This window comes from Bos mutus, chromosome 5 (assembly GCF_027580195.1).
Source record: "Bos mutus isolate GX-2022 chromosome 5, NWIPB_WYAK_1.1, whole genome shotgun sequence".
Lineage (NCBI taxonomy): Eukaryota > Metazoa > Chordata > Mammalia > Artiodactyla > Bovidae > Bos > Bos mutus.
In genome coordinates this window covers 51,383,151-51,409,442 of record NC_091621.1, presented here as the reverse complement: position 1 = coordinate 51,409,442, position 26,292 = coordinate 51,383,151, and the positions used below count along the sequence as shown (strand labels likewise).

The 26,292-nt window shown below is 36.9% G+C and overlaps 1 protein-coding gene across 2 annotated transcripts in view; it reads right to left on the bottom strand.

The window, feature by feature from the left end:
• Positions 1 to 26,292, bottom strand: part of DCN (decorin) — a 39,140-nt gene that overhangs the window by 5,487 nt on the left and 7,361 nt on the right. For both annotated transcript variants that reach the window (XM_005910087.3, XM_005910086.3), the window contains exons 3-6: positions 17,524 to 17,636; positions 10,665 to 10,878; positions 9,753 to 9,866; positions 3,967 to 4,060 (exon numbers count right to left, since the gene is read on the bottom strand). In XM_005910087.3, coding sequence (XP_005910149.1) covers positions 3,967 to 4,060; positions 9,753 to 9,866; positions 10,665 to 10,878; positions 17,524 to 17,636 — 535 coding nt within the window. The remainder of the gene's footprint in view (positions 1 to 3,966; positions 4,061 to 9,752; positions 9,867 to 10,664; positions 10,879 to 17,523; positions 17,637 to 26,292) is intronic.

Sequence of the window (26,292 nt, the reverse complement as noted above, 5' to 3'; positions counted from 1 at the left end):
TAAATCAAGCAATTGTATTTTTATTGTACAAATTTATTTGTTGTAAATAAAAAGTGAACATTTGTAATGTCAATAAATCTACCTGCCAGAAAGCTCAACAGAAAATGTGTTTAAAAGAGTCTATCAATGACAATCTGTTACTGTCAGAATATGCCTAGTGTCAATATTTCTGGCTTCTGACACTGACCTCTGAGCTATGAGCCTTAGAGCCCTGATCTCTGACCCTGATCTTGCCCCCTCTTCCATTTCTCATACAATGCCACTCAAGGTTCTGGGTTGTATTTTTTTAATTAAATGTTTAACAAGTGGGAGTCTGCAGCTTTGATGTTCCCTCACAGTGCGTGCTAGGTCACTTCAGTCATATTCGACCCTCTGCGACCCTATAGACTGGAGCCTGCCAGGCTCTTCTGTCTATGGGACTCTCCAGGTGAAAATACTGGAGTGGGTTGTCATGCCCTCCAGGGGATCTTCAAGACCCAGGGTTTGAACCTGCGGCTCCTGCGTTGCAGGCAGATTCTTTACCACTGAGCCACCACGGAAGCCCTCCCTCACAGTAAATCAGATTCAAAACTCAGAAGAAGCTGACTTGAAGACAGAACCACTGTACCCAACATTCTCAGTATCTGTCAGAACCAGGGTGCTGTCAATCGAAAAGGGCAGAGAGAGATGAGGCAATAAAGTAGTAGAAGAGAATCTGAAAGCTCAAAGGGAGAGAAAGCAGAAGAATTTCTTGAATTTCTTCAAATTTAGTGAAAAAGACTTGGCCGTTTTTGAAGAATGATTCCTGCTTGCCTTCAGTGAGTTGAGATTTTTGAGCCCTTTTGGGATTTAGATGTTGGCGTAGGGCTTACCTGGTGGCTAAGCTGGTAAAGAATCTGCCTGCAATGCAGGAGACCTGGGGTTCTATCCCTGGGTTGGGAAGATCCCCTGGAGAAGGGAACTGCTATCCATTCCACTATTCTGGCCTGGAGAATACCATGGACTGTATAGTCCATGGGATCCACAAAGAGTCGGACACAACTGAACGACTTTCACTTTAGGTAACCAAAGTCTTCCAATTTTCATCGTGACTTGGTATTTGAAATAACTGAGATTAAAGTGTGCTGATTTTAGGCTATTGATAACACAGGTGGCTTGCCTTACTTGTTGATTATCAGCCTGGCACCTTGTCTCATAATATTTTGTCTTTCCCTCAGTCTTAAACTTTCATCTGTTTCTCGTCTTTCCTTTTCTATTTCAGAACCTTGACTCCTAGTTCTTATAGCACTCCAAGTCCCATATCCAATTTGGACTAATCCATGTCTTAGAATATAATATTCCTAACAATCTAATTGAAGGAAACTACATTTTCTTTTTCTTTTTTTTTTTTAACTTTTATTTTATTTTTAAACTTTACAATATTGTATTAGTTTTGCCAGCCACTATGGAGAACAGTCTGGAGATTCCTTAAAAAACTGGAAATAGAACTGCCTTATAATCCAGCAATCCCACTGCTGGGCATACACACTGAGGAAACCAGAAGGGAAAGAGACACATGTACCCCAATGTTCATCGCAGCACTGTTTATAATAGCCAGGACATGGAAGCAACCTAGATGTCCATCAGCAGATGAATGGATAAGAAAGCAGTGGTACATATACACAATGGAGTATTACTCAGCCATTAAAAAGAATACATTTGAATCAGTTCTAATGAGATGGATAAAACTGGAACCTATTATACAGAGTGAAGTAAGCCAGAAAGAAAAACACCAATACAGTATACTAACGCATATATATGGAATTTAGAAAGATGGTAACAATAACCCTGTGTACGAGACAGCAAAAGAGACACCGATGTATAGGAAACTACATTTTCAATGATCAATTTATAGTCGCTCATCAAATGTTTTTTAGAACCTATTATGTTAAAGACTTTTGTTCTAGGCTTGTGAGGGCAGAGGAGACATGACTCAAAAACCATGATTCTTTCCATCAAAGAAAATTCTACCTATTAGGAGAGAATATGGTATATATGCTTAATAAGAAAAAGGAAGTTTGCCTGAAAAATCACTTTATATTCTTGCAGAGGGACATACAGGATTTTCTCTTTACTTGTTCCTAACAACTAATTGGAATATTTGCCCTGCAACAATGTTCTGAGATGAGTGGCTGCTTTTTTCTCCTTTTCACAGTTTTGATTTTCAGCACCAATGTACCTCTCATGTTCCAGAATCAGGGAGGAGCAAACAACATAAGGATTTGATGCTTTATGAGATAGATTTTTCTGAACTTGATTCCAAAGAGAAATGTATTTAATCAATTCAAGAACTGAGAAAGTTTGCCTGGCCAGTGAGGCAATTTTCTCTTATTTAATGACTGGAATTCAAAATCTTTTTAAACAAAAATCTTCATTTCTATTAACCTTCTCAAAGTTTATTAGCTCTTTATGCTTGTTTGATATAAAGTATGTGATGTTAATTTTAAAGTGTGGAATCTTAAAATCTCCATACCACTTTCAGCACAAAATAAACTTACTTTTCTAAAATGGCACAATATTATAAATGATTTACCATGTTTAGAATTTTATACTATTGCCAATCCCTACTACTTATACTCCTCCTGATACTATTGATAATAATCCAATAAAATCCAATAATAATAGCTGTCCTAAGGCTTCCCTGATAGCTCAGATGGTAAAGTGTCTGCCTACAATGCGGGAAACTCAAGTTCAATCGCTGGAGAGGGGTTGCAAAGATCCCCTGGAGAAGGAAATGGCAATCCACTCCAGTATTCTTGCCTGGAAAATCCCATGGACTGAGGAGCCTAGTAGGCTACAGTCCATGGGGTCGCAAAGAGTCGGACATGACTGAGCAACTTCACTTTCTTTCAAAGACACTTCTACACAGTGAGAAATGCAATTTATCTTCCTATATTCCTCTCTAGCTAGACAGGCTTAGTCAACATAGAAAGGTAGGTGACACTATTTTGAATATTATTTTCTCCATTCGAGACTAATTAAAATTGCTTTAGATAACGGGTTTCTTATCATTTGAGGCACCAGGGTTATATATTGCAGCTACAGTCACATGCATATGTCACCTTCATCCCTCACGCTCCCCTGGGTCACTGGGGGATACGCACAGAAACAGGGGAAAACTGCACTATATATGCATCTGCTTTTATGTATTTCTCAAAGATAAATGATATGCTTTGTATTTATTTATCCATGATGAAATTTATGTGCAAAAAAAGGAGTGAGCCAATTTGGCATAACACTATGCTTCTCAGCAAGGACATCAGCAGTACATGTGAATCAGGAGCAGACTGTTCGTGAAGACAGTTGAAAGGGTCTGCCAACACTCTCTTTTTACTGCTTCGCCAGATTACAAATATAAAAAAAAATTGAAATTAGGTTAGAAAGCAGAATGGGCATTAATGATCATCTATAAGGAAAAAAAGTTTAGAAGGGTCATAAAAAAAATTTTGAGAGTATATGTAAAGTCCAGATAGACATTTTAAACTCTTCAGAGAACAGGAGTTAGACAATCACATGATATGTATTCTAATACATGCTGTAAGATGCCCAATATTTTCATGTCCTGGTAGCTTTCATTTTAATACATTTTCAAATTCTGAACACTATGTTATAATTACTTAGACTTCTGTTTGATACAATTAAGTTAGAACATATTGCATGAGAATACGGATATAATCAAATACTTGGTACATATGATATATCTTAATCTAAAAACAGTATGGTATTCATAAAATATAAGGCAGATATTAGTGGACTTATGATAAGTACACTATTTCATTAGTTTTTTTTTAATTTTAAATAATTCAGCAGAAGTTTGTGGTTATTAGTAACAAAAACAAAAATTGTGGTACAGGCAAAAATCAATCATCATGTTTCTAATTCTGAGCATATAGGCACTAATATACTGATCCATTTCACTGATAGAATATTATGAAATAACGTTATTACTTAGCCAAATTATTCAGTCCTTTCAGGCTAGCTGCATCAACTTTGGTGATTTTGTTGCCATCGAGATGTAATTCAGTAAGGGAAGGAGGAAGACCTGAAATATGGAAATACAGGAAGTTAAATTAGCAGAGAAATATAATTAGAGAATGTATGAAGACTTAATGCAGACACATGTCATCAATTTTCCAAATGACATTCAGTTTCAAAGGATTTGCTTTTCATCTTATTCATCAGTTTTGCTTTTCATCTTTTTCCTTCATCCCTTTTACAATAATACATGTTTTCGGAAGTAGTACAAGCCATTTCTACTTTTCTCCTAAACTGATTTTAACAAACTGTGTTTGCTATGTAGTAGATTATCATGAAGTAGATTTTTGTCCTAGACACTGTCAGTACAGTTGTAGAAGTGAAGACTTCTCTTCTTTGAATCTCATTAGTTTCTCACACCTTTGTTAATGGGCTCACACTGCCATTGACAGAGGATAATGACTCTAAAATGAAGCTTTTGGCATTTGAAGTATAAATTAGTAATTATGGATAAGTTCAACCTATAAACAACGTTAATCATGTATTTCCTTACTGAGATTCATTAATAACTAATACTTATATACTGTGCTGGCTTTAGTTTTAATCAATTTTTCCATAAAAACATCAAATGTTTCTATAACATAATGTGTAGAAAGAGCTTACTTGATCATTTTAAATTAAGACTGTTTCTTTATACAAGAGGAATAGAGAGTCCTATAATCAAGTGATCTGTCATAGGTAGGGCACCTGGGGAAATCCAACACATCAGCTAGACCTCTGGATAGTACCTTGTGAATGGCTATGACCTCTGAAAATGTAGTAATGTTAAGTATAAAAGTTTAAATACTATATTTTCATTTCCTCTTGCCATCTGAGGATCTATTATGTTTTTATACAGTTTTTTAAAAACTACATATTGTTCCATTTATAAGAACAGCAACAACTACAAAGAAAATAGCAAATTGGTTACATGGAGAACTAACATCTGCTTAGCAGATAGGGTTGGTTCTTTGTCTATAATGAATAAAATTGGAAAATCACAGGTTATGTTTGGCTTGAAATTTTCATTACATCCCACTGAACTCAGTCAAAACATTCTATTTAATGTAAAAGTTTATTCCATATTTTATTTGAAAATGACTATTAATTTCTCAACAGTAGTATGATTTATGTGGGAGATACCAAAGAAAGGAACTTCTGCTTTACTAACTGTCTGTTATGTGCTGAACACTGAGAATAGCATTTTCCTAACCTAGCTCATGTAAGTTTTTTCAATATATTAATTATTTTTCATTAATTCTGTTTCACTGATGAAGAAACAGAGATTCACAGTTACCCATTTTGTAGGTTATCTAGCTACTAAGTGGGGACTGTGGTACGCTCCCAGATGGCCAAAGAGAATAACATGCTCTTCACTGAAGAAAATGAAATAACAATGGCATGATTCTTGCAAATAAATGTCAGGAAATCAAAGTCAATAAGGACTAAGGGATTTCAATCACTTTAGTCTCAGAATATATAAATCTGGATTTTTAAAATACTCTCATAAATAAAGCAAGTGAGTACAGAGCAAGGCAGTGAATGTACATCCTTTCTTCCCTGCCACTATGAAAAGGTGTTTTTAAAAATGTAGTGTCTCTGGAACAACAATCATCATCACATCCCTCATTCTTACCTCATTTCTAAGTGTCTTCCCTTTGGGACATCAGTTTCCCAAAAGGAAAGTTATGGTAAGTTTCACTGTGAAAGAGAAGTTTGCAATAGGAGGGTCAGATCAGATCAGATCAGTCGCTCAGTCGTGTCCGACTCTTTGTGACCCCATGAATCGCAGCACGCCAGGCCTCCCTGTCCATCACCAACTCCCGGAGTTCACTGAGACTCACATCCATCGAGTCAGTGATGCCATCCAGCCATCTCATCAGAGATCCAAATTTATAGAAAACATCATTAGCCTCTGCCACAGTAGCATTTAGCCAAAGATTCTACACCTGTTACTGCTTTTTCTTTTCCTTTTCCATTTTTAAGATAAAATATATTGAGAGCTTACTTTGGGCCAGATACTGTGTATGTACAAGTCTTATTTATATCTATTAACCCTCACAAATATCCTACAAGAGAGGCGTCACTAATACCACCATTTTATAGGTAGCAAAACTGAGGTTTTAGAAGTGTGGAATAATAAGCCTGAAGTCACAGGATAACTAAATGACTGAGCCAGTCCTCTCACCCAGGAAGGTCTGACTTCACAGTGTGAACATAAATCTATACTCCACTCCACTGCCTTTTGATGTCACTCAGTGAACGGAGATAACATGTGGAAATTAAGACTCCTGGAAAGAGGCTACGTTCAGGTGTAAGGGTACCAGTCTAGGAAAGCTAGACTCTTACATGACACAGGTATAGATATGCACAGGAAGAAGGACTTAAGATGACAGCAGAATGAAACGGTCAAACACATGAGTTATGGCATCAGCCTAGCACAAGCCAGCCGTGCCACTGGCTAGCTTGGAGGCTTTGGTCACAATTTACTTTATGTCTTTCAGATTTATTTTCCTCAATTATAAGACAGGTGTGATAATACTACTTAAAAGGGTCATTTTGAGATTCATATAACAGAAGCCAAGAAAAGCATTTTGCATAATATAACAGAATTCATGAAAAGCATTTGGCATAAGTGCTTAATAAAACTGAGTTATTATGATTTTAATACTATTAAGAGTTTAATAAATAAAAGCAAGTAGAAAAGATGAGAAAAGAGCCCTCGCATAGTAATAAACAGATATAAGAAATCAAGGAAAACTGATCACTAACTGATGAAACGTGTTATTGAGCTATATTTAGGAGATGTAATTAGAAGGACAGCAAAATCAAAGAATGTGCTTTAATGCAAGTCATCTGGTAGCATGAAGTAATAAAAATACCTGGACTTTAAATTCAAGCTACTTTACTTTACCTCCTACAGCTCTAAGGCTTTAGAGAATATATATATATATATATATATATATATATATATATATATAAATAAAAAATGTACTATTGTAAATGTATAGAAAAGGCAGAGGAACCAGAGATCAAATTGCCAACATCCGCTGGATCATCAAAAAAGCAAGAGTTCCAGAAAAACATCTATTTCTGCTTTCTTGACTATGCCAAAGCCTTTGACTGTGTGGATCACAATAAACTGTGGAAAATTCTGAAAGAGATGGGAATACCAGACCACCTGACCTGCCTCTTAAGAAATCTGTATGCAGGTCAGGAAGCAACAGTTAGAACTGGACATGGAACAACAGACTGGTTCCAAGTAGGGGGAGGAGTACGTCAAGGCTGTATATTGTCACCCTGCTTATTTAACTTCTGTGCAGAGTACATCATGAGAAACGCTGGACTGGAAGAAGCACAAGCTGGAATCAAGATTGCTGGGAGAAATATCAATAACCTCAGATATGCAGATGACACCACCCTTATGGCAGAAAGTGAAGAGGAACTAAAAAGCCTCTTGATGAAAGTGAAAGTGGAGAGTGAAAAAGCTGGCTTAAAGCTCAACATTCAGAAAACAAAGATCATGGCATCTAGTCCCATCACTTCATGGGAAATAGATGGGGAAACAGTGGAAACATTGTCAGACTTTGATTTTTTGGGCTCCAAAATCACTGCAGATGGTGATTGCAGCCATGAAATTAAAAGACGCTTACTCCTTGGAAGGAAAGTTATGACCAACCTAGATAGCATATTGAAAAGCAGAGACATTACTTTGCCAACAAAGGTCCGTCTAGTCAAGGCTATGGTTTTTCCTGTGGTCATGTATGGATGTGAGAGTTGGACTGTGAAAAAGGCTGAGCGCCGAAGAATTGATGCTTTGAACTGTGGTGTTGGAGAAGACTCTTGAGAGTCCCTTGGACTGCAAGGAGATCCACCCAGTCCATTCTGAAGGAGATCAGCCCTGCGATTTCTTTGGAAGGAATGATGCTAAAGCTGAAACTCCAGTACTTTGGCCACCTCACGCAAAGAGTTAACTCATTGGAAAAGACTCTGACGCTGGGAGGGATTAGGGGCAGGAGGAGAAGGGGACGACAGAGGATGAAATGGCTGGATGGCATCACTGACTCGATGGACATAAGTCTGAGTGAACTCCAGGAGTTGGTGATGGACAGGGAGGCCTGGCGTGCTGCAATTCATGGGGTCACAAAGAGTCAGACACGACTGAGTGACTGAACTGAACTGGACTGAAATGTAAATTAAAATATATTTACAAATATAAAATCCATGCACTGGTGATGTAAAAATTACCTATTACCGTGTAACAAGTCAGAGACTCAAAATGAAAGTACTTTGTGAACTATAAATCAATCTCCCTTCATCTATCTATCAGTCTATCATCTGTCTATTGATCTATCATCTATCTATCTATCATCTGTGCCAGTAGTTGCTATCAATGGGTATCAAAAACACTTTGTCGCAAAAATACAATAGAGAGGGCAAGGGGTAGTAAGAACCATCCTATGGACTAAGTACTCTCTAGACCTGAAATTTCAGTAGAAGCACAATAAAGGATAATTGTTTTCTGTGGGCAAGTACCTATATTTTGTATCAATTCAAGAACAAGACATCTAAACTGAGGAAAGGCCAGATTGAGGAGAAAATTTGAGAATATGGAGGAGGCTTTGTGTGACTGAAATAAATACCTGGGACCAGAAAACTGTGACAATTAGAGAAACTTATTTTTGCTGATTTGTTGGCTTAAAAGCCTCTCCTGACTAAACCTTAGAATGGTGAGCTTATCCCTGTGACTGTGATGATGGCTAAACTTGCCTGGCTCTGCTCTAGGCAATAAGCTTCTTGAAGGCAGGCCTATATCCTATTCACTGCCCTTTCTCCATGCTTATACTTTGCCTGAGCTACATGAGTGTTTAAAAAACTTTTAATGAGTAATAGAAGGTAACAGTAACCCACTACTTATTTACCGGCCAGATATTTTTCTATTTATTTAATTTTAAAACAATCCAGTGAAGTGGATACTAATATTATTACCACTTTACAGATTTTACAAATGTGTCATAGATGTTGAATAACTTGTCCAAGATCATACAGCCAATTAGTGACAGTCTGAACTCAAGCAGACTCCAAAATCCACACTCTTTACAACATATAACCCCCACTCTTAGAGTGTGACCACTGTGGATCCTATTATTCAGATGGTAGTGACTAGAATGTCCTCAAATGCAATGGAATTCACTAAGGGATTAGAGACTCAGTAAAAATTGGCTCAATTTCAGATGTTCTTCCATGGTATCATTTTTTAAAACAAAGTACTACAAAAGCAGTCTATTTTTTAAATAACCATAATTTTTTCTTTATGATATCACAATTCTATAATATAAAATCATTGTCTGTTAATTTGCATCTTACATTAGATGTAAGTATCTTTATAGCTGAAAGAGTCTAGCCATCTCTACAGTCAGCCTGGATGGCCCAGTGGCCAGCTAGTTTCACTGAAATACTTCAACGGATAGAGAATTTACTAGAAATAATGTTGGCCACTTGAGTCACCGTTCAAATTTTCAAAGACTTTTTTAGTGTCAAGGCCTTTGGATTTAGATATTCAAATTGCTTTGAAGACCCGTGGCTGATTCAAGTCAACGTGTGCCAAAAACCACTACAATATTGTAAAGTAATTAGCTTCCAATTAAAATAAATAAATTAATTTTAAAAAGAATATCAAATTAACAAAATATATATTAAAAAAAAAGAATTTTCATCACCTTGAGGGATGGTAGTTATATTTGTGTCAGCAATGCGGATGTAGGAGAGCTTCTTCATTCCCTGAAAGGCTCCATTTTCAATGCCTGAGCTCTTCAGCGGGTTGGTGCCAAGTTCTACAAATGCAGTAAGTGCAAAACTTTTAGAGGACAACCTGAGGAAACTGCAAGCCAGAGTAGTGTCTGCTCAACAAGAAAAAATTTGGATCAATAACAACTTGAGTGAAAATACAAAAGAGAAATTAAAAGGTTTGTGTCTCAAAGGGATGGCAAAATGTGGTAAAAGTTTCCCTTATTAAAGCAACCAAAAACAATAACAACAAAAGTGATTTAGGAAAAAGTAATAATATGAAAAACAATAACAACAAAATTATTTAAGGTCCATAAACAGGTTTGTCAACAAATCAACAAAAGTGAGTGTTTATAAATCACACTTGTTATGGGGCAATTACTAAGATATATTAAAATACTGTTAAATAATATGAATCTAGCATTTGGTAAGCCAATTATAATATGACATATTTTACCACATACAGAGAAAAACATTAGAACACATTATTTAAAGCAAATGATTTATAGATGTTCAGACTAGAATTAATTCCCACAATGTAAAGGTATTCTCCAAATATCTCTAATTAAGCACAGCTTAATTCTATCCTGCATCTTGGGTGCAGTAGGTAGTGCAGCATCAGCCCTAGAGACTTCTTCCTACATTTTCAGATCCTCAAGTCCAAGAATTAAAATTTTGTAAGGCACAGATTCAATACCCATTTCTCCTGGCCCAGCTACTGTTATTTCTACATGCTTTAAGAGCTGTAAATTCTAGCTAATTTACCTTCCTGTAGCTAAAGCTTACTTGTAATCTCTTAAGGTGAACTTTGAATCCTGGTTTTAGAGCTATAAGAATATCTGTACCTACGACGATCATCTGGTTCAATCCATTGAACACAGACTTTCGCACTTTGGTGATCTCGTTCTCATGGACACGAAGCTCCTGAAGAGTTTTGGGCATTTTCTCTGGCAATTCCTTCAGTTGATTCTTGGAAAGATAAAGTCGTTCCAATTTCACCAAAGGAGCAAATGCCCCAGGGCTGATTTTGCTAATTTTGTTGTTGATGAGAATCAGTGTCTGTAGATAGTGAACAGAAGCAACATCTTAATTCCAGAACCTTCCACACATAAAATATGTATGTCAAGCAAGTGTGTAATTTCATTCCATTTATGGGACTAGCAGAGAAATCTGCAAAATTAGAAGAAATTGGAAAGAAGTTAAACTGATCTGATTACTTGAAAAGCACATGAGAACCTGAACTTCAGGAGAAAAGGGGAGAGAAATTTGATAAAAAGCGGATTATACATAGAGAGATATAGCTATTTAATTTTTAAACAATAAATGCTCCAAAATATTGAAATTACTAGAGTGACCTGGAAAGAATCTAGTGCCAACGACATCCATTCTCCAGTCAGCTTTTCAACCTCTAAGTCCGTCTTCATTGGCTGTTGTCATGGAATCCACTACGAAACGGTGGCACTAATTTATACCACCACCAACACTGCCAGAGAGTAACATTCTCGCAGCCTCGCAGAATTTGATATAATCATTTTCCACAAGTTTGCAAATCAACACATTATGTTGTAGCTTATTGCTTTACTTTGCACTTTCTTGTCTCTTGAGAGGTTAAAGAAATTTCCTTTTATTTTGTTACCATTAGCTTTATGTTTTGGAGGAAAAGGATTGCTTGGTCACAAAACTTCTCATTTTTCTTAATGTTTATTGTATTTTAATAAATGATTTATGGATACATTATATTTTTCTTCTGTTTCTGCTCATTTTGCACATAATGGTTTTATGTAGTCAAATATGTTAATTTTTTGTAATTTTAAAATGTGTGTTTCTAAGTTCTCCTAATATAAGAAATTATTGGTAATCCATTATCGTTATACTATAGATACTGCTACACCTACTTTTGGACTACCTCAATTATCTTCCAGTGATCTGTGTGTATACAGAACCACACTGCATTATATCAACTTGTTGGCATATCATAAAGAATTTAGGATAATTTTATCAAGATCTAAGAAACTTCTATTTTCAATTGTGGTTTGTTTTTAGGCACATGTGAAAATGCAAAAGGGCAAGAAAGGAACAAGAGGAATAGAACAGTGGGAACTTTCCATCTCAAAAATATAAGACTATTTTTAGAAACTAATAGCTAGTTTAATAACCCATGGACATTCTCATAGAGTTCACATTATTTGATTAATTAAACCTTATTACAAATAATAAGTTAATAACCTTTTTAACTAATCCTCACTGGTGAATTGTTTGATTAAAATAAAATCCTAGGTAATTTCAGTAACTATTATAGAAAGTTAAAAAAAAACATGAAGGTTAAAGTCTTAGGAAATTGACATTAATAAGCAAAATGTCCAGAAAAATCAGTAAAAGCCAGAGCTAGAGGAGAGAAGAGAGGACTTGCATCATTTAAAAACAGTCAAAATGGTGGATGCTTAATTGTAAACGCAGGACGTCCTTAATTGCCATCCATGGAAGGAAATTCTGAAAGGCTGATATAATGCATTTAATTATTAAATGCATTAAACCTGGTCTGAAAAATCTGTGTTATTTTATGTTGAATAAAATATTCAACCTATTATGAAACCTATTATGAAGAGTCAACCTGCTGATGTATTACCTGCCATTTTGGGTAATAAAATATTATTTCTTTTACTAGATAATAACTAGACAATGTCTCTACTGGTGAGTATGCTATAGTAATAACTGCTGCTATATTTTAGAGGTGGTGTGACATTTGTCCCCAGTTTTTTCTTCAGTAAAGCAGAAATAATAATAATACCTACAGGGGCTTGTTGTGAGGACTAAAAGTATCAATCATGTATATAGACTGCTTTCTTGCAAAGCAACTTTCAAATAGCATTGTTTGTAGAAAAGGTCTAGTCTAGCAAAAAGAATCTCCACTGAAAAATAAATAAACTACAAATTTTGATCATCATGACATAAAGTGAAGTGTTAGTTGCTCAGTTGTGTCTGACTCTTTGTGACCCCATGGACTATAGCCCTCCGGGCTCTTCTGTCCATGGGATTCTTCAGGCAAGACTGGAGTGGGCTGCCATTCCAGGGAAGCTTCCCGACCCAGGAATTAAACCCAGGTTTCTTGCATTGTAGGTAGATTCTTTTCCAAGACCTGTATAAATTAGAGTTTCATATAAAACAGATACACGTGTGAAAAAAGTTACTCATGTATATATAGTACTGCTGAGAATGGCTAACATTAGTTCTATACACAGGGATAGGTATTTAAGAAAGCATAGTTTATAAAATTATATGGCAAATGTTGATATGGAAAGAAGTGGACTAATTACATTGACTAATGACAAGGCCCAGATAAACCAGAGAAAGAGTCAAAGGTAAACCACATATATTGTTCAGGAGATCAGCTGATGAAAAGAAGAAAGACAGGCAGAAACAGACTATCATTATTTAGATAACGGGCTGAGAGAAGCTGAATTAGGAGGGACACTGTAGCTTGAGCATCATAAAATGCCCTGAGTGCCATTTAACCTAAAACTGAAGCACAGGCTCAAAAAATCAGAACTACCTACTTCTTTGTAACTAAAGAAAAAGTGATATAGCCTGGTAGTAGGGGAGAGATGATGAAAAAGTGACTGGCAATAGAAATAGGGTGGAAGGAGGAGTAAAAGCATTTTCACCACCTTTGTCAAAGAAAGTAGTCAAAAGGTCCATACTTCCAGTTTTAAGACCAGTAAGTACTGGGAATGTAATGTACAAAAAAAAAAAAAAAGACTATAGTGAACACTGCTGTATGGCATGCCTGAACATGGCTAAGAGACTAAATCCTAAAAGTTCTCATCACAAAGAAAACATTTGTTCTTCTTTTTTTAATATCTGTATGAGATGATAGATATTAATTAAACACGCTATGGTAATCACTTCACAATATATGGATGCCAAGTTATTCTGCTGTACTCCTTGAAGTTGTATGAAAGTGAAAGTGTTAGTCGCTCAGTTGACTCTCGGCGACCCTGTGGACTGCAGCCCACCAGGTTCCTCTGTCCACAGATTTCTCAGGCAAGAATAGTGAAATGGGTTGCTATTTCCTTCTCCAGGGGATCCTCCCAACCCAGGGATCGAACCAAGGTCTCCTCCATTGCAGGCAGATTCTTTACTGGCTGAGTCACCAGGGTATCCCTGGTGAAGATATATAGTGCTGTATATTAATTATAGTTCAATAAAATTGAAAGAAAAAATGTTGAAACCCAACTTAATAGTATGTTCAACTTTCCCCAAAGCCACTAATGTAGGGCTCATACTGTACCAGGGGTTGTTTTAAGGAATTTTATTGTTATTATCGTATTTACAGGCAGTTATAAACGCACAGACTTGAGCCAGACTGCTCCTGAGCTTAGATCTCAAGCTCTGGCTATCATTTGCTGTGTGACAATGAGCAAGTAGCATAACCTCACTGTGTCTGTGTGCCCTCATCTGTATTAAGGTGTTATCTAGAGTGTCTACTTCATTAGAATAACTGTAAGAATTAAATAAGTCAATGAATAAACGAATATAAGATGTTAGAAACAGTGCTTAGTATGTGTGTGAAAGTCGCTCAATTGTGTCTGACTCTTTGCGGACCCCATGGACTATACGGTCCATAGAGTTCTCCAGGCCAGAATACTGGAGTGGGTAGCCACGGATCCCCTTCTCCAGGGGATCTTCCCAACCCAGGGATTGAACTCAGGACTCCTGCATTGCGGGTGGATTCTTTACCAGCTTAGCCACCAGAGAAGCCCCATAGTAATGACTAAACAAGTGCTTTGCTTTTTGCAAATTAAAGCACTATAGAGTTTAAAGACTCTTTCAATCAATTAAAAAAAAAAACACATATTAAATCCAAAAAAATAACAAATGTTTGCTATTATTCAATCCTTGATGATGTTTGTTCATTTTAAATTAAAACAAAAGTTTTTTACTAGATTTATTTCCCAGGTGACCCAATGGTAAAGAATCCACCTGCCAGCACAGAAGACACAGGAGACATGGGTTCAATCACTGGGTTGGGAAGATTTCCTGAAGGAGGAAATGGCAACCCATTCTATTATTCTTGCCTGGAGAATCCCATGGACAGAGGAGCCTGGTGGGCTTTAGCCCATGGGATTGCAAAGAGTCAGACACAACTGAGCAAGAATGCAACTAAACTTTAATTCAAAGGAAATACATAGAATGTTGGATTATAATGTTTAACTTTCCATTATTTTATAGAATAATTATTTATTTTTATGATACTTATAAGAATACAACTACTCTGAAGCAGTACGTACCGCTCATAGGGAGGCGCAATGTAAACTGAAAAAATTCAAAATCGGACACGACTGAGCAACTGAACTGACTGAGGGAAAAAAGCAACGTTTTTCTCTTAAATCCTTTCCATTTTAATCCTTGGTAAATTTTTATTTCTCTCCCTTCTCATTCAAGGGTGGCTTTCTTTGCTAAAATTACGATGTTTATTTGCATAATAACAAGGATAGAAATGATCATGAATGAAAGAGTAAGAGAAAAATAGCTGTTTAATATCCTCTAAATGTTTAGAAGCTCTAATAAACTCTCTCTCTTCTTCCAGTATATACTTTAAATTAGAAAGAAAGGGATTGCCAAGATGATAAGTTGCCTAAAAACATACTTAGGAGGGGATCGGGCAAAGAAAGGACACATTATTACAAACATCAGATTTAGTGAGAAAGTCACAGAAGCTAGGTATCTCTTGTTTAAGGTATGAGGAGTTTAAACAAACTTTTGAGATAATATTTAAACAAACAGGAAGTTGAAATCAAGAGACTTTTCCTTTCTTACAAAGTAGCTTGAGGGTAATTTATGCAAATAAAATGAAGCATTTTATAGTTTTGTTTATTGAAGCTAATATATTCATTTTTTTTATTATTGCCTCTTTTAACTTATTCAATAGTTAGTTTAAATAATCACTAACAAACTTTGCTGGCACCTCCATCAGCTCACTCCCAGTGAAATCATAACATGAAAAATGGAGGAAGGTGAGTAGGGTCCCATGTCCTCTGTCCTGGCAGTGGAGAAGGATCCCACTGGTCCAGGGTTCATCTCCAGCTCAGGCCTTAGCTTCCACCATTTTGGAGCCTGCATCTTTCACTTTAGCCATCTTCTATTCTTGTTTCTCACTCATTTTCTTCTGCCTTTCCTTCCTCTTGCACAGAAAACTCTCTTCTCCTTTCAAAATTCTGCTAATCCTCTATGACCCTTTTGTCTCTTATTATCTCAAAAGACTATCTGGGTAACCTGATGTAGGAACATGTCTCTTTTTTTCTCATCATTAGTGCCCATAATATTCACTACTTATATCATAATGTGCTTACATTACTTCAGTAATTTGATGATGTCATTTTGTTATGTGCTATTATTTTTATTAACTGTTTCATGAGCAATCTTAAAATGTCAAGGAAAAATTCTTTGCTTCCTTTTTAAAATCTGGTAAATTTTCTCAGAGAAGGCAATGGCAACCCACTCCAGTACTCTTGCATGGAAAATCCCATGGATGGAGGAGCCTGGTAGGCTGCAGTCCATAGGGTCGCTAGGAGTTGGACACAACTGAGTGACTTCACTTTCCCTTTTCACTTTCATGCATTGGAGAAGGAAATGGCAACCCACTCCAGTGTTCTTGCCTGGAGAATCCCAGGGACAGGGGAGCCTGGTGGGCTGCAGTCTATGGGGTCGCACAGAGTTGGACATGACTGAAGCGACTTAGCAGCAGCAAATTTTCTCCTACTGGGTAAATGTTTATTGTTTTTCTTATCTTGGCGGTCTGAAGGTTGATAAGTAGATACTGTCTTGATTATAATATCCCTTTTCTGTTGGAATCCTGACTGGTAGACTGTGTTACCTTATAATAGATTAGAGGGAAGTGAAAAATCAGAATATACACACAGATACAGATAAGGATTCAGCATGTGCATGCTCAATCGTTCAGTTGTGTTCCACTCTTCCTGACCCCATGGACAGAGTCAGCCCACCAGGCTTCTTCGTCCATGGGATTCTCCAGGCAAGAATACTGGAGTGGGTTGCCATGCCCTCCTCCAGAGGATTTTCCCAACCTAGGGATCAAACCCATGTCTCTTGAGCCTCCTAAAGAAAACAGAACAATGAAATAAACTAAGATCAGTCCATTTTGTTCCACTGTTGAAATACGTTCTGGAAAGATATTGGAAAGAGAAAGATTGTTATCGATGAAATGTGAGAAGATTAAGATATAATGTGTCTTTTAGACAGCGGATACTAAAGCTATATAGGAGTTGTTGCTGGTGGTTAGTAGCTCAGTCATGTTTGACTCTTTTGTGACCCGATGAAATGTAGCTCGCCAGGCTCCTCTGTCCATGGGATTTCCCAGGCAAGAATACTGGAGTGGGTTGTCATTTCCTTCTCCAGGGGATCTTCCTGGCCCAGGGATCAAACCCAAGTCTCCTGCATTGGCAGGCAGATTCTTTACCATCTGAGCCACCTGGGAAGCCTATACAGGGGTATATGTGAGAAAATTGGCTCTGATTTTTAGGGGTTAATATCCTGCTTTACTCCATCACTCCCTAAAAAGAGAATTTAATAAACACTTATGTGCTTATGTATTACCATAGAGCACTCTTGACCTTACCTACATTTTGTTTTCAAAAATACTTTGAGTCAGATCTTGTTATAGCTCAAGAAAATAGCAATTCTTACATGAAGGTTCTTCAGGTTCTTAAAGTCTCCATCTTTGATCTCAGTTATTTTGTTGTTTTGCAGGTCCAGCAGCGCAGTATCAGGAGGAAGGTCTTTTGGCACTTTTTCCAGACCTAGAAGGAGAGAAAAAGCAACATGCAGTCATTAAAAAGGGACACATGACCACAGAGTCACAAAGAATGTGTTTACAAAGACATTAGTATTTCAGTGATAGTTTTCCACTATCATATTTGTCTTCTTCTAGGAATTATATTCTAAAGGAGATTAGTCCTGGGTGTTGGAAGGAATGATGCTAAAGCTGAAACTCCAGTATTTTGGCCACCTCATGTGAAGAGTTGACTCATTGGAAAAGACTCTGATGCTGGGAGGGATTGTGGGCAGGAGGAGGAGGGGACGACAGAGGATGAGATGGCTGGATGGCATCACCGACTCAATGGACCTGAGTCTGAGTGAACTCTGGGAGTTGGTGATGGACAGGGAGGCCTGGCGTGCTGCGATTCATGGGGTCGCGAAGAGTCGGACACGACTGAGCGACTGAGCTGAACCGAACTGAGGAATTATACCAACTGTTGTTTAAAATATCTGCTTTACCTTTTCTAACAAAGTCAAAGGGTTTATTAAAAAAAATCATAAACAGAGCAAACTATTTACCCATGTAATGATTGTTTTGCATAAAATAAAAATTAAGATTTTGCCAGGTATGGTTCAAATGTCTCAGTACACAGTGTGTTTCACCTCATTGTTCTTATTTTAGAGTCATTTCTTTGATAAGTGTTAAGTGGGAGTGATTTGTAAATCTATACCTTTCTATATAAACATGCTTTCAGTAGACAACTTTAACCACATCATCAAATATTCTTTTGATAAACTTAGCACTATCACAGATCTACACATAAAGTTTAAATTATGTGAATATGTAACCATGCTGTTGTGTCAACAACTTGAAAATTTATTCAAACTCTTGGGAGAATGGTTCTTTCAGTTTTAAATCACAAAACAGTATCAATTTTATGACTATTAATCAGAATAAAATGAATAAAATTTGTGATTCTAACTTCTCTAAAGTGTATTATACAAAGCATTACCTTCAGACTTAAATTTGGATCTAAATGACTGAGGTTTTAGTTTATAAATGTAAATACATTGAAAAACTAAATGTTCTATGGCATTAAAGAAACATTTTCATAGTCATTCCACTAGATGTATAAGGATAAATTGCTTTTATTCAAAAGGTATGGCATCTAAAATAAATTATCATGCTGAATGTTAATGGAGATAATATTAAACTATGAGGCCTTTTGCCTTGCTTTGTTCCATGGGCTTTGTCCCATATTAATATAAGATGATACTTTATTAACTCAAATTCATACGATCATTTTCATATTAATATTTTAAGATTGTATAACAAATCAGAAATGCTTTTTAACCTCTTCTGAAAGTTTATATCTGAAACTTGAAGTGCTGAAGATCATTCTTTCATTCATTCAATAAAGGCTTATTGAATATTTTTAGACATCATTAATTTATTAGGCAGGCCCTGCCTGAGGATATAGCAGGCACAAGATAGAAATTGCCCAAATTCTCATGGAAAAAAGAATTCAATCTACAGTTTTCAATTAAAAGGAAAATTACAACAGAGTATTTAATAACTAGGTTGGAAAGATATCTTTTTGATTTTTATTATATATAAGCATATGAAGGTAGATTATCAAGGTTACCATATTTCTATCTTCATATGTCCTTGGAAATTACAGAAAATGTATCTGAAATCACCAACTTCTAATTTCTTTCCAAAGAATTTTTCACATTATCACTGATCTGATGATAGTGGGAAAAAGTCTATAGTTTCCAATTCAGTGGTCAGCTATGGTTATAAATTTGAATATCAAAATGCAGGTGATTCTGCACATGCATAAATATATTCTAAGAACTAACTACAGAAATAGTTCACAGAGGAATAACAGAAATGAAGTGTTTTCAGTGATAAACAGCAAGCCACAGAACAGCTACCTTGTAGGAGGATATTTAACTGTACTATATACTCATGATCATTGCCATTTTCAGAAATGTCAGTTTGCTAATTTCATGCAATTAAAGAGTGTCAGACTTCTGCCAAATCTTTGATAATTAGTGTTCTTTAATGAAGAAAAGATACGTTTCCTTTCATTTGGAAAAAAGTTACTGCCTACATTTTATTATTACTTCATGCGCTTCTTTGTCCAAGTCTTAATTCCCACTTTTGCTTACTTTTATACATTGTTGAATGTGAATTCTAGTGTTCAGTGTCAAAGTTGCCTTAACAGTTGTTCAGTGCCAAAGTGCAGGTTCATTTCAGATGTGGACAAAAAATGATATATCTGGATGGCTGATCATTTTGATTATGTTGTCATTCTAGAATATTATAATAACAAGAACTACTTGGGGTGAATTATATACATTGTTCCCCTGATGATTTGCCACAGAAAAAAATCAGGTTTGTGGCTTTTGCAGCTTAGTTGTTAGAGAGTCATCTTAATGATTAAAATCATAACCCTACAATCTCTGAATTGCTAGAAAATTCATATTCATTTGAGAGACTTAACAGATTTGTGTTCTATTATTAAAACTTTATATTTACATAGCTTTACAATTTATAAAAAATGAAAATATGTTACCTCATTAATCTCACAGCAACCAAATGAAATAGGTAAGGCACTATGAAAATTTCGTTTTTTCGGATGATTTTTAGAAAAAGTTAGTTGACATGAACGAGCTCATGTAACTGGGGTGACAAAATGCAGATGAAAAAACTATTTCTTGGTTTCCAACAGGATATTGTTTTTTCCCTGTCATCCCTATTCGTATCCCTAACAAGAACTGTTCTGACATCAGACTCAGTAACAATACTGAAAAGGGCTAGACAGGCATCAGAGTGCTAAGTGAGCTCACTCAGAAATTACAGGAAGAATAGGAAGGGGAAATAATCCTAGATACGTATTCTTAGAATGTCACAAAGGGAAGGACCATTAAATATCAGCTAGTCTTTGATTTCTAAATGCTGATCAGGTAGACTCTATGATGATGTTCTTATTAGTCTGTGTCAAAATCAGAAACCTATAGGGAAATTTGGTTAGTTTTGATATAAATTACCAGATACACATATATATGTGCACACACACCTTTGTGAGGATAGCTCCTGCCTCCATTTAAAATAGACCTTCTTTTTAAAAAGTAATTATTTGGCTGCTCCAGGTCTTAGTTGGAAACTCGGGATCCTACATATTCTTATTCAATACACACTTGTCCAACCCCATTGAAAGATGGAGTCAAATTCTTCTCCCTTCAAATTTGGCATGGCCTTATGATGTCTCTCAGAACCAAGGGGCTGTGGCGAAGGTGACATGGCGTGACTTTTGGAACTAGGTCAGAAAAGGCTGTTTCTACCCAATTCTTCTGGCATGCTTGCTCTGGGGACAGTGTGGGGTCATGTAAGTTGAGTCTGTCTACGATGAGACCACTGAGCTGGTGAGGCAACCTGAAGACACTCCAGATGACAGAAGAGCTGAGCTCCCAGGCAACAGCAGCACCAACTGTCAGTCACTAGAGTGAGCTGTCTTGAGCTGACCCAGACTGGGTCAGCCTCACCACGATTACGGCCTCAGCCAACATGCATGTGTGCTAAGTCACATCTGACTCTTTGACCCTATGGACCATAGCCCACCAGGTTCCTCTGTCCATGGGGTTCTCCAGGCAACAATACTGGAGTGGGTTGCCATGCCCTCCTCCAGGGGATCTTCCCGCCCCAGGGATGGAACCACACCTCTTATATCTCCTACACTGGCAGGTGGGTTCTTTACCACTAGCGCCATCTGGGAAACCATGGCCACCTGACTGCAAATGCCTAAGAGACCGCAAGGGAGAGCAGCCTTCTAAGACCTGCTCAAATTTTCTGTAGCTTAAATTATGAGCAAATAAAATTATTTTTAAGTAACTAAGTTTTGAGGTAATATTTATTCAGAATAGTAACAGGAACAAAGTGGTTTCCTAAATCCAATTATTTTTCAATAAGCATTCTTTAATAGAATTCTAAATCTTCTGTTAAAATGCAATTGTTTTCAAGGCTAAACTGAATTATTTAGTTGCTCTTCCAAATTCAGTAAAGGAAACTTTATCTTCTTTAAAATTGGGTTATTAATTAAAATAAATAAAACTCTATTTAAGATATTACCAGGAAATCATTTCTGAAATAAATGCAAATAAGAATTGTATTTTTAAGAAGTGTATTTTTTTTTCTAGTTGTCTCGGTGATGAATGGTATTGTTGTGCTAGTAAATTTCAGCAATCTGGTAAACATCATGTTGGACAAAGGCCAGGATGTCCTAAAATACCATGCCTTTTTTGTTGTTCTCTGACCTGTGGCAGGGGTCCAAACTGCAAGATTTATTCTCGTTGACTTCCAACACTTTTTAAATATTTCTGTCTCCAGTGTAATAATCAAGACAATGGTGATACACTTAGTTTTGACACATGACCAGTATAATATAATGGAGTCCCAGATCCATCAAAAAACATTTCTGCTAAAGGCATGCACATTTCCTTCTTCTCTTAAAAATGGTAATTTAACACTGATGGCAGTTGGATTCAGAAATACTAAAACTTCCCTTTAATTTAATTCTCTTTCCAAATAACTTAAGGAAAGTTTGAGCTTCCTGATTCTGAGTGTGTGTGTGTGTGTGTGTGTGTGTGTGTGTATGCTCAGCTGTGTCCGACTGTTTGGGACCCTGTGGACTGTATCCTGCCAGGCTTGTCTGTCCATGAGATCTTTCTAGGCAAGAATACTGGAACAGGTTGCCATTTCCTTCTCCAGGGGATATTCCTGACCCAGGGATCAAACTCGCATCTCCTACATTGGCAGGCAGACTCTACCCCTGAGCCACCTGGAAACCTACTCCTGGTTCTATGTGTGTGTCAGTCGTTCAGTCATGTTCTACTCTTTGCAACTCCTTGCACTGTAGCTTTCCAGGCTCCTCTGTCCAGGGAATTCTCCAGGCAAGAATACTGGAGTGGGTTGCCAGTCCCTTTCCCGGGGGATCTTCCTGACCCGGGGATTGAACCCAGGTCTCCCACATTGCGGGCAGATTCTTTACCCCTGAGCCACCAGGGAAGCCCACTCCTGGTTCAACAGTCATCCTCAAAAAGAATAAGAAAGGAAACACTACAGTTTCATGACTCCTAATTTCTAGGCAGTCATGTTCTATCCTGTTTCCAGCTTGATAGAGTCAAGAAAATAAAATTAAGCACTCATTTAAGCACTAAGGCATGTATATGCTAATTTATTCATATCAAGCATTTACTGATGTTTGAGAACCTACCAAGTATAACTTTTTGGAGTGGAGGGCCAAAAGATAAATTATCACCATGCTTTAATTCTGGTAGGGAAAGTAGATATTTATTTTTATATAACAATCTAATTACATTTTGTTTGGTTGGTTTTATTTTTTTATTTTTTGTGTCATGCTGTGTATGTAGCATGTGGGATCTTAGTTCCCAGACCAGGGATTGAACTCTTGCCCCTGCTTTGGAAGCACAGTCTTAACCACTGGACCACCAGGGAAGTCCCAGAAAGTAGATATTTAAATAGGTAATTAAAGGTAATGAATAATTATCATCTATTTAAATGTAATTAATTGATTATTGTAGTCATCAAGGCAAATAAAGATTACAGTGAAAACATGGAAGTAGACAAGATGAAATAATTGCCTGAAAACCACCTTCAGACTAAGTCAAGGGTTAACTGAATCTTGAGTGTTACAGTGTAGCTGCTACAGGGTTTCTTCCTTTTATTAAGACTGGATTGCAAACTGAGTTAATTCTCCTTTGTGCCTATTTTCAAAGAAATATATAATTTTCTCGCTCTCTTTTGAAGGAGAAAATTAAGATTAGAGAGTCTTCTGCATTTCCTCTTTCATCCAGGAAATTGATATTCTGGCTAACCTATTCCCATCCTGTCCTCTGGAGCCAGGAATGATCTTCCAGAGGAGAATGCATCACAGCTGCAGTCTAACCAAATGCCTTGATCCCACACAGCTGCCTCCTTCTCCCCTCTGGGACTAAGAAGGAAACCAGGGATACGTTAGTTGTCAGTCAGATCAAGGAGACAGATGCTTCCTTTGGCCTTCTCTGACTCCTCTCTTCCTTCTCTTTAACCCCTTGAGTCAGAGGCTTTGGTTATCTGGATCATACCTGAGTATTCCTCTTGCTCTACTCCTACCCCAAACTACTTTAGGCAACCAATGGGCATGCTCCGTGCACAGCCTCCTGCGTGTGCCACATCTTAGAGATACTCTTTCGATGCATTTGAAACTCTGAATGAGGGTCATCCCTCACCCCTGCTGATGTGAAGCTAGATATAAATTATGAAAGCAACTAAGCCTCCAGCATTCTCTCTGACCCTTGACAAAGAGGACTAATTTATTCTTCCAAGATGATTTCACAGAAGAACTCTAATGGTTCATTTACCTCATACATAAGGTTTGCTTCTAAAAAAAACAGTTTCCCCTTAGATGTTGTAGATCTAAGTACCAAGTGGTGACCACTAACAAAATTTTCCTAATTGAAGCAAAATGATTTTAAAAAGAAGAAAACTATGCAATTTAAAGGGCTGTACATTTTCCTGAGATTTTAGACAAGTAAAATATTATTTGCATCATGAAGTACATTTTAAGAACATTAGTTATTCATAATGCTTTTGCCTGGAAAAATAAAATGTTCCACCTTCTGGCCTCTTCTTTAGAGGGCTAACTATATAGGTTGTGAATCATTTATGATTATAAAATAGCCAAACACTTTATTGTTCTCTAAATTGGTTTGGTTCTCAACCAAACCAATTTAGTTCAAAGGAATAGTGTTTGGAGAATACTATTTTGATAATTATATTAATTTGATAATTATACAATTTTCTAATTTTTGCCTATTTATATTTGGTTGTGATATGGCTTTCTTTGGGGAAGGAGGGGAGAAAAGGTGCTATTTTGTATCCAGCTTGGCAAGCCATATACTTAGTGTTTCTTAATTTCATATAAAAATAAAAACCATACAGCCATGAAATTAAAAGATGCTTACTCCTTGGAAGGAAAGTTATGACCAACCTAGACGGCATACTCAAAGGCAGAGACATTACTTTGCCAACAAAGGTCCATCTAGTCAAGGCTATAGTTTTTCCAGTAGTCATGTATGGATGTGAGAGTTGGACTGTGAAGAAAGCTGAGCACTGAACAATTGATGCTTTTGAACTGTGGTGGTAGAGAAGACTCTTGAGAGTCCCTTGGACTGCAAGGAGGTCCAACCAATCCATTCTAAAGGAGATCAGCCCTGGGTGTTCTTTGGAAGGAATGATGCTGAAGCTGAAACTCCAGTACTTTGGTCACCTCATGCGAAGAGTTGACTCATTGGAAAAGACTCTGATGCTGGGAGGGATTGGAGGCAGGAGGAGAAGAGGACGACAGAGGATGGGATGGCTGGATGGCATCACCGACTCGATGGATGTGAGTTTGAGTGAACTCCAGGAGTTGGTGATGGACAGGGAGGCCTGGCATGCTGCAGTTCATGGGGTCGCAAAGAGTCGGACACGACTGAGAGACTGAACTGAACTGATGAGAAATAGCCTCATGTTATTAGCTTACTTAAGTAGTAAACTGGACATAACATTTACTATGAAAAATATTTTGTATAAATATTTTCTATTCTTACCTAATGAAGTAAGAGATATTCCCATTTATCCAGTGAGGAGACAGGCTTTGAAAGTTTCAAAGTTACGGGTCTCAGTCTCCATGTTAGTCACTCAATCGTGTCCAACTCTTTGCAACCCCCCCATGGACTGTAGCTTACCAGGCTCCTCTGTCCATGGGATTCTCCAGGCAAGAATATTGGAGTGGGTTGCCATTTCCTTCTCCAGGGGATCTTCCCAACCCAGGTATCAAACCCAGGTCTCCTATATTGCAGGCAGATTCATTGCTGTCTGAACCACCATAAATGGTAAAGCTGAATTTGAGTCCAGATGTTGAACTTCATAACCCAGGATCTTTCCATGATCAAGTGTTTTTAAGGGTATTTCAAGTCTTTTGAAAGTTGTTTATAATAAAAATTTTAATAAACATTGCTTTAATTTGGAAGAATAGTCAAAAGCAATACTTATGCTTATTTCACCAGTTAGAGCTGATCTGTCTTTAATAAACGAGATCAAAGTACCAAATAATGCTTCTTGGTGACACTTGATTCAAAGATGAATGGCTGGGCCAAAGAGTACATAAGTAAGGGAACCGTCTTCCCTTAAGGTACTAGGTAAGTAAAATAAAGCATCTTTTCAAAAGATCTGACAAGAATGAGTTACATTGTGGGTTTCTTATTTTAAGGAAATCCATAGGTTTCTGAATTTGCTAACCCTACATTTATTTTTATATTGATATTTTTATAAATGCTATAATTATGAGTATATTTTTATGCCTTAAGAGGCTAGATAATGAAAAAAATATATGTGTCTCATAAAATTACGGTTCAAATTACAAATTAAATACAAGCTCAGCCACATAATTTGGTCAATATCAATGGAGAATTCATAACTTTCTTAGGCTAAAATATACGTTTACTTTTTCAATCCCCCATGCTCTAGAAAAACATACGATAATACTATTCAGATAAGTTGGAACTAGGAACTAAAATAGTCAATGGGTCTTCTTGAACACTTCAAGCTTCCCATGGGCTGATTATTCATTTTTCATTTCACAGTTTTTA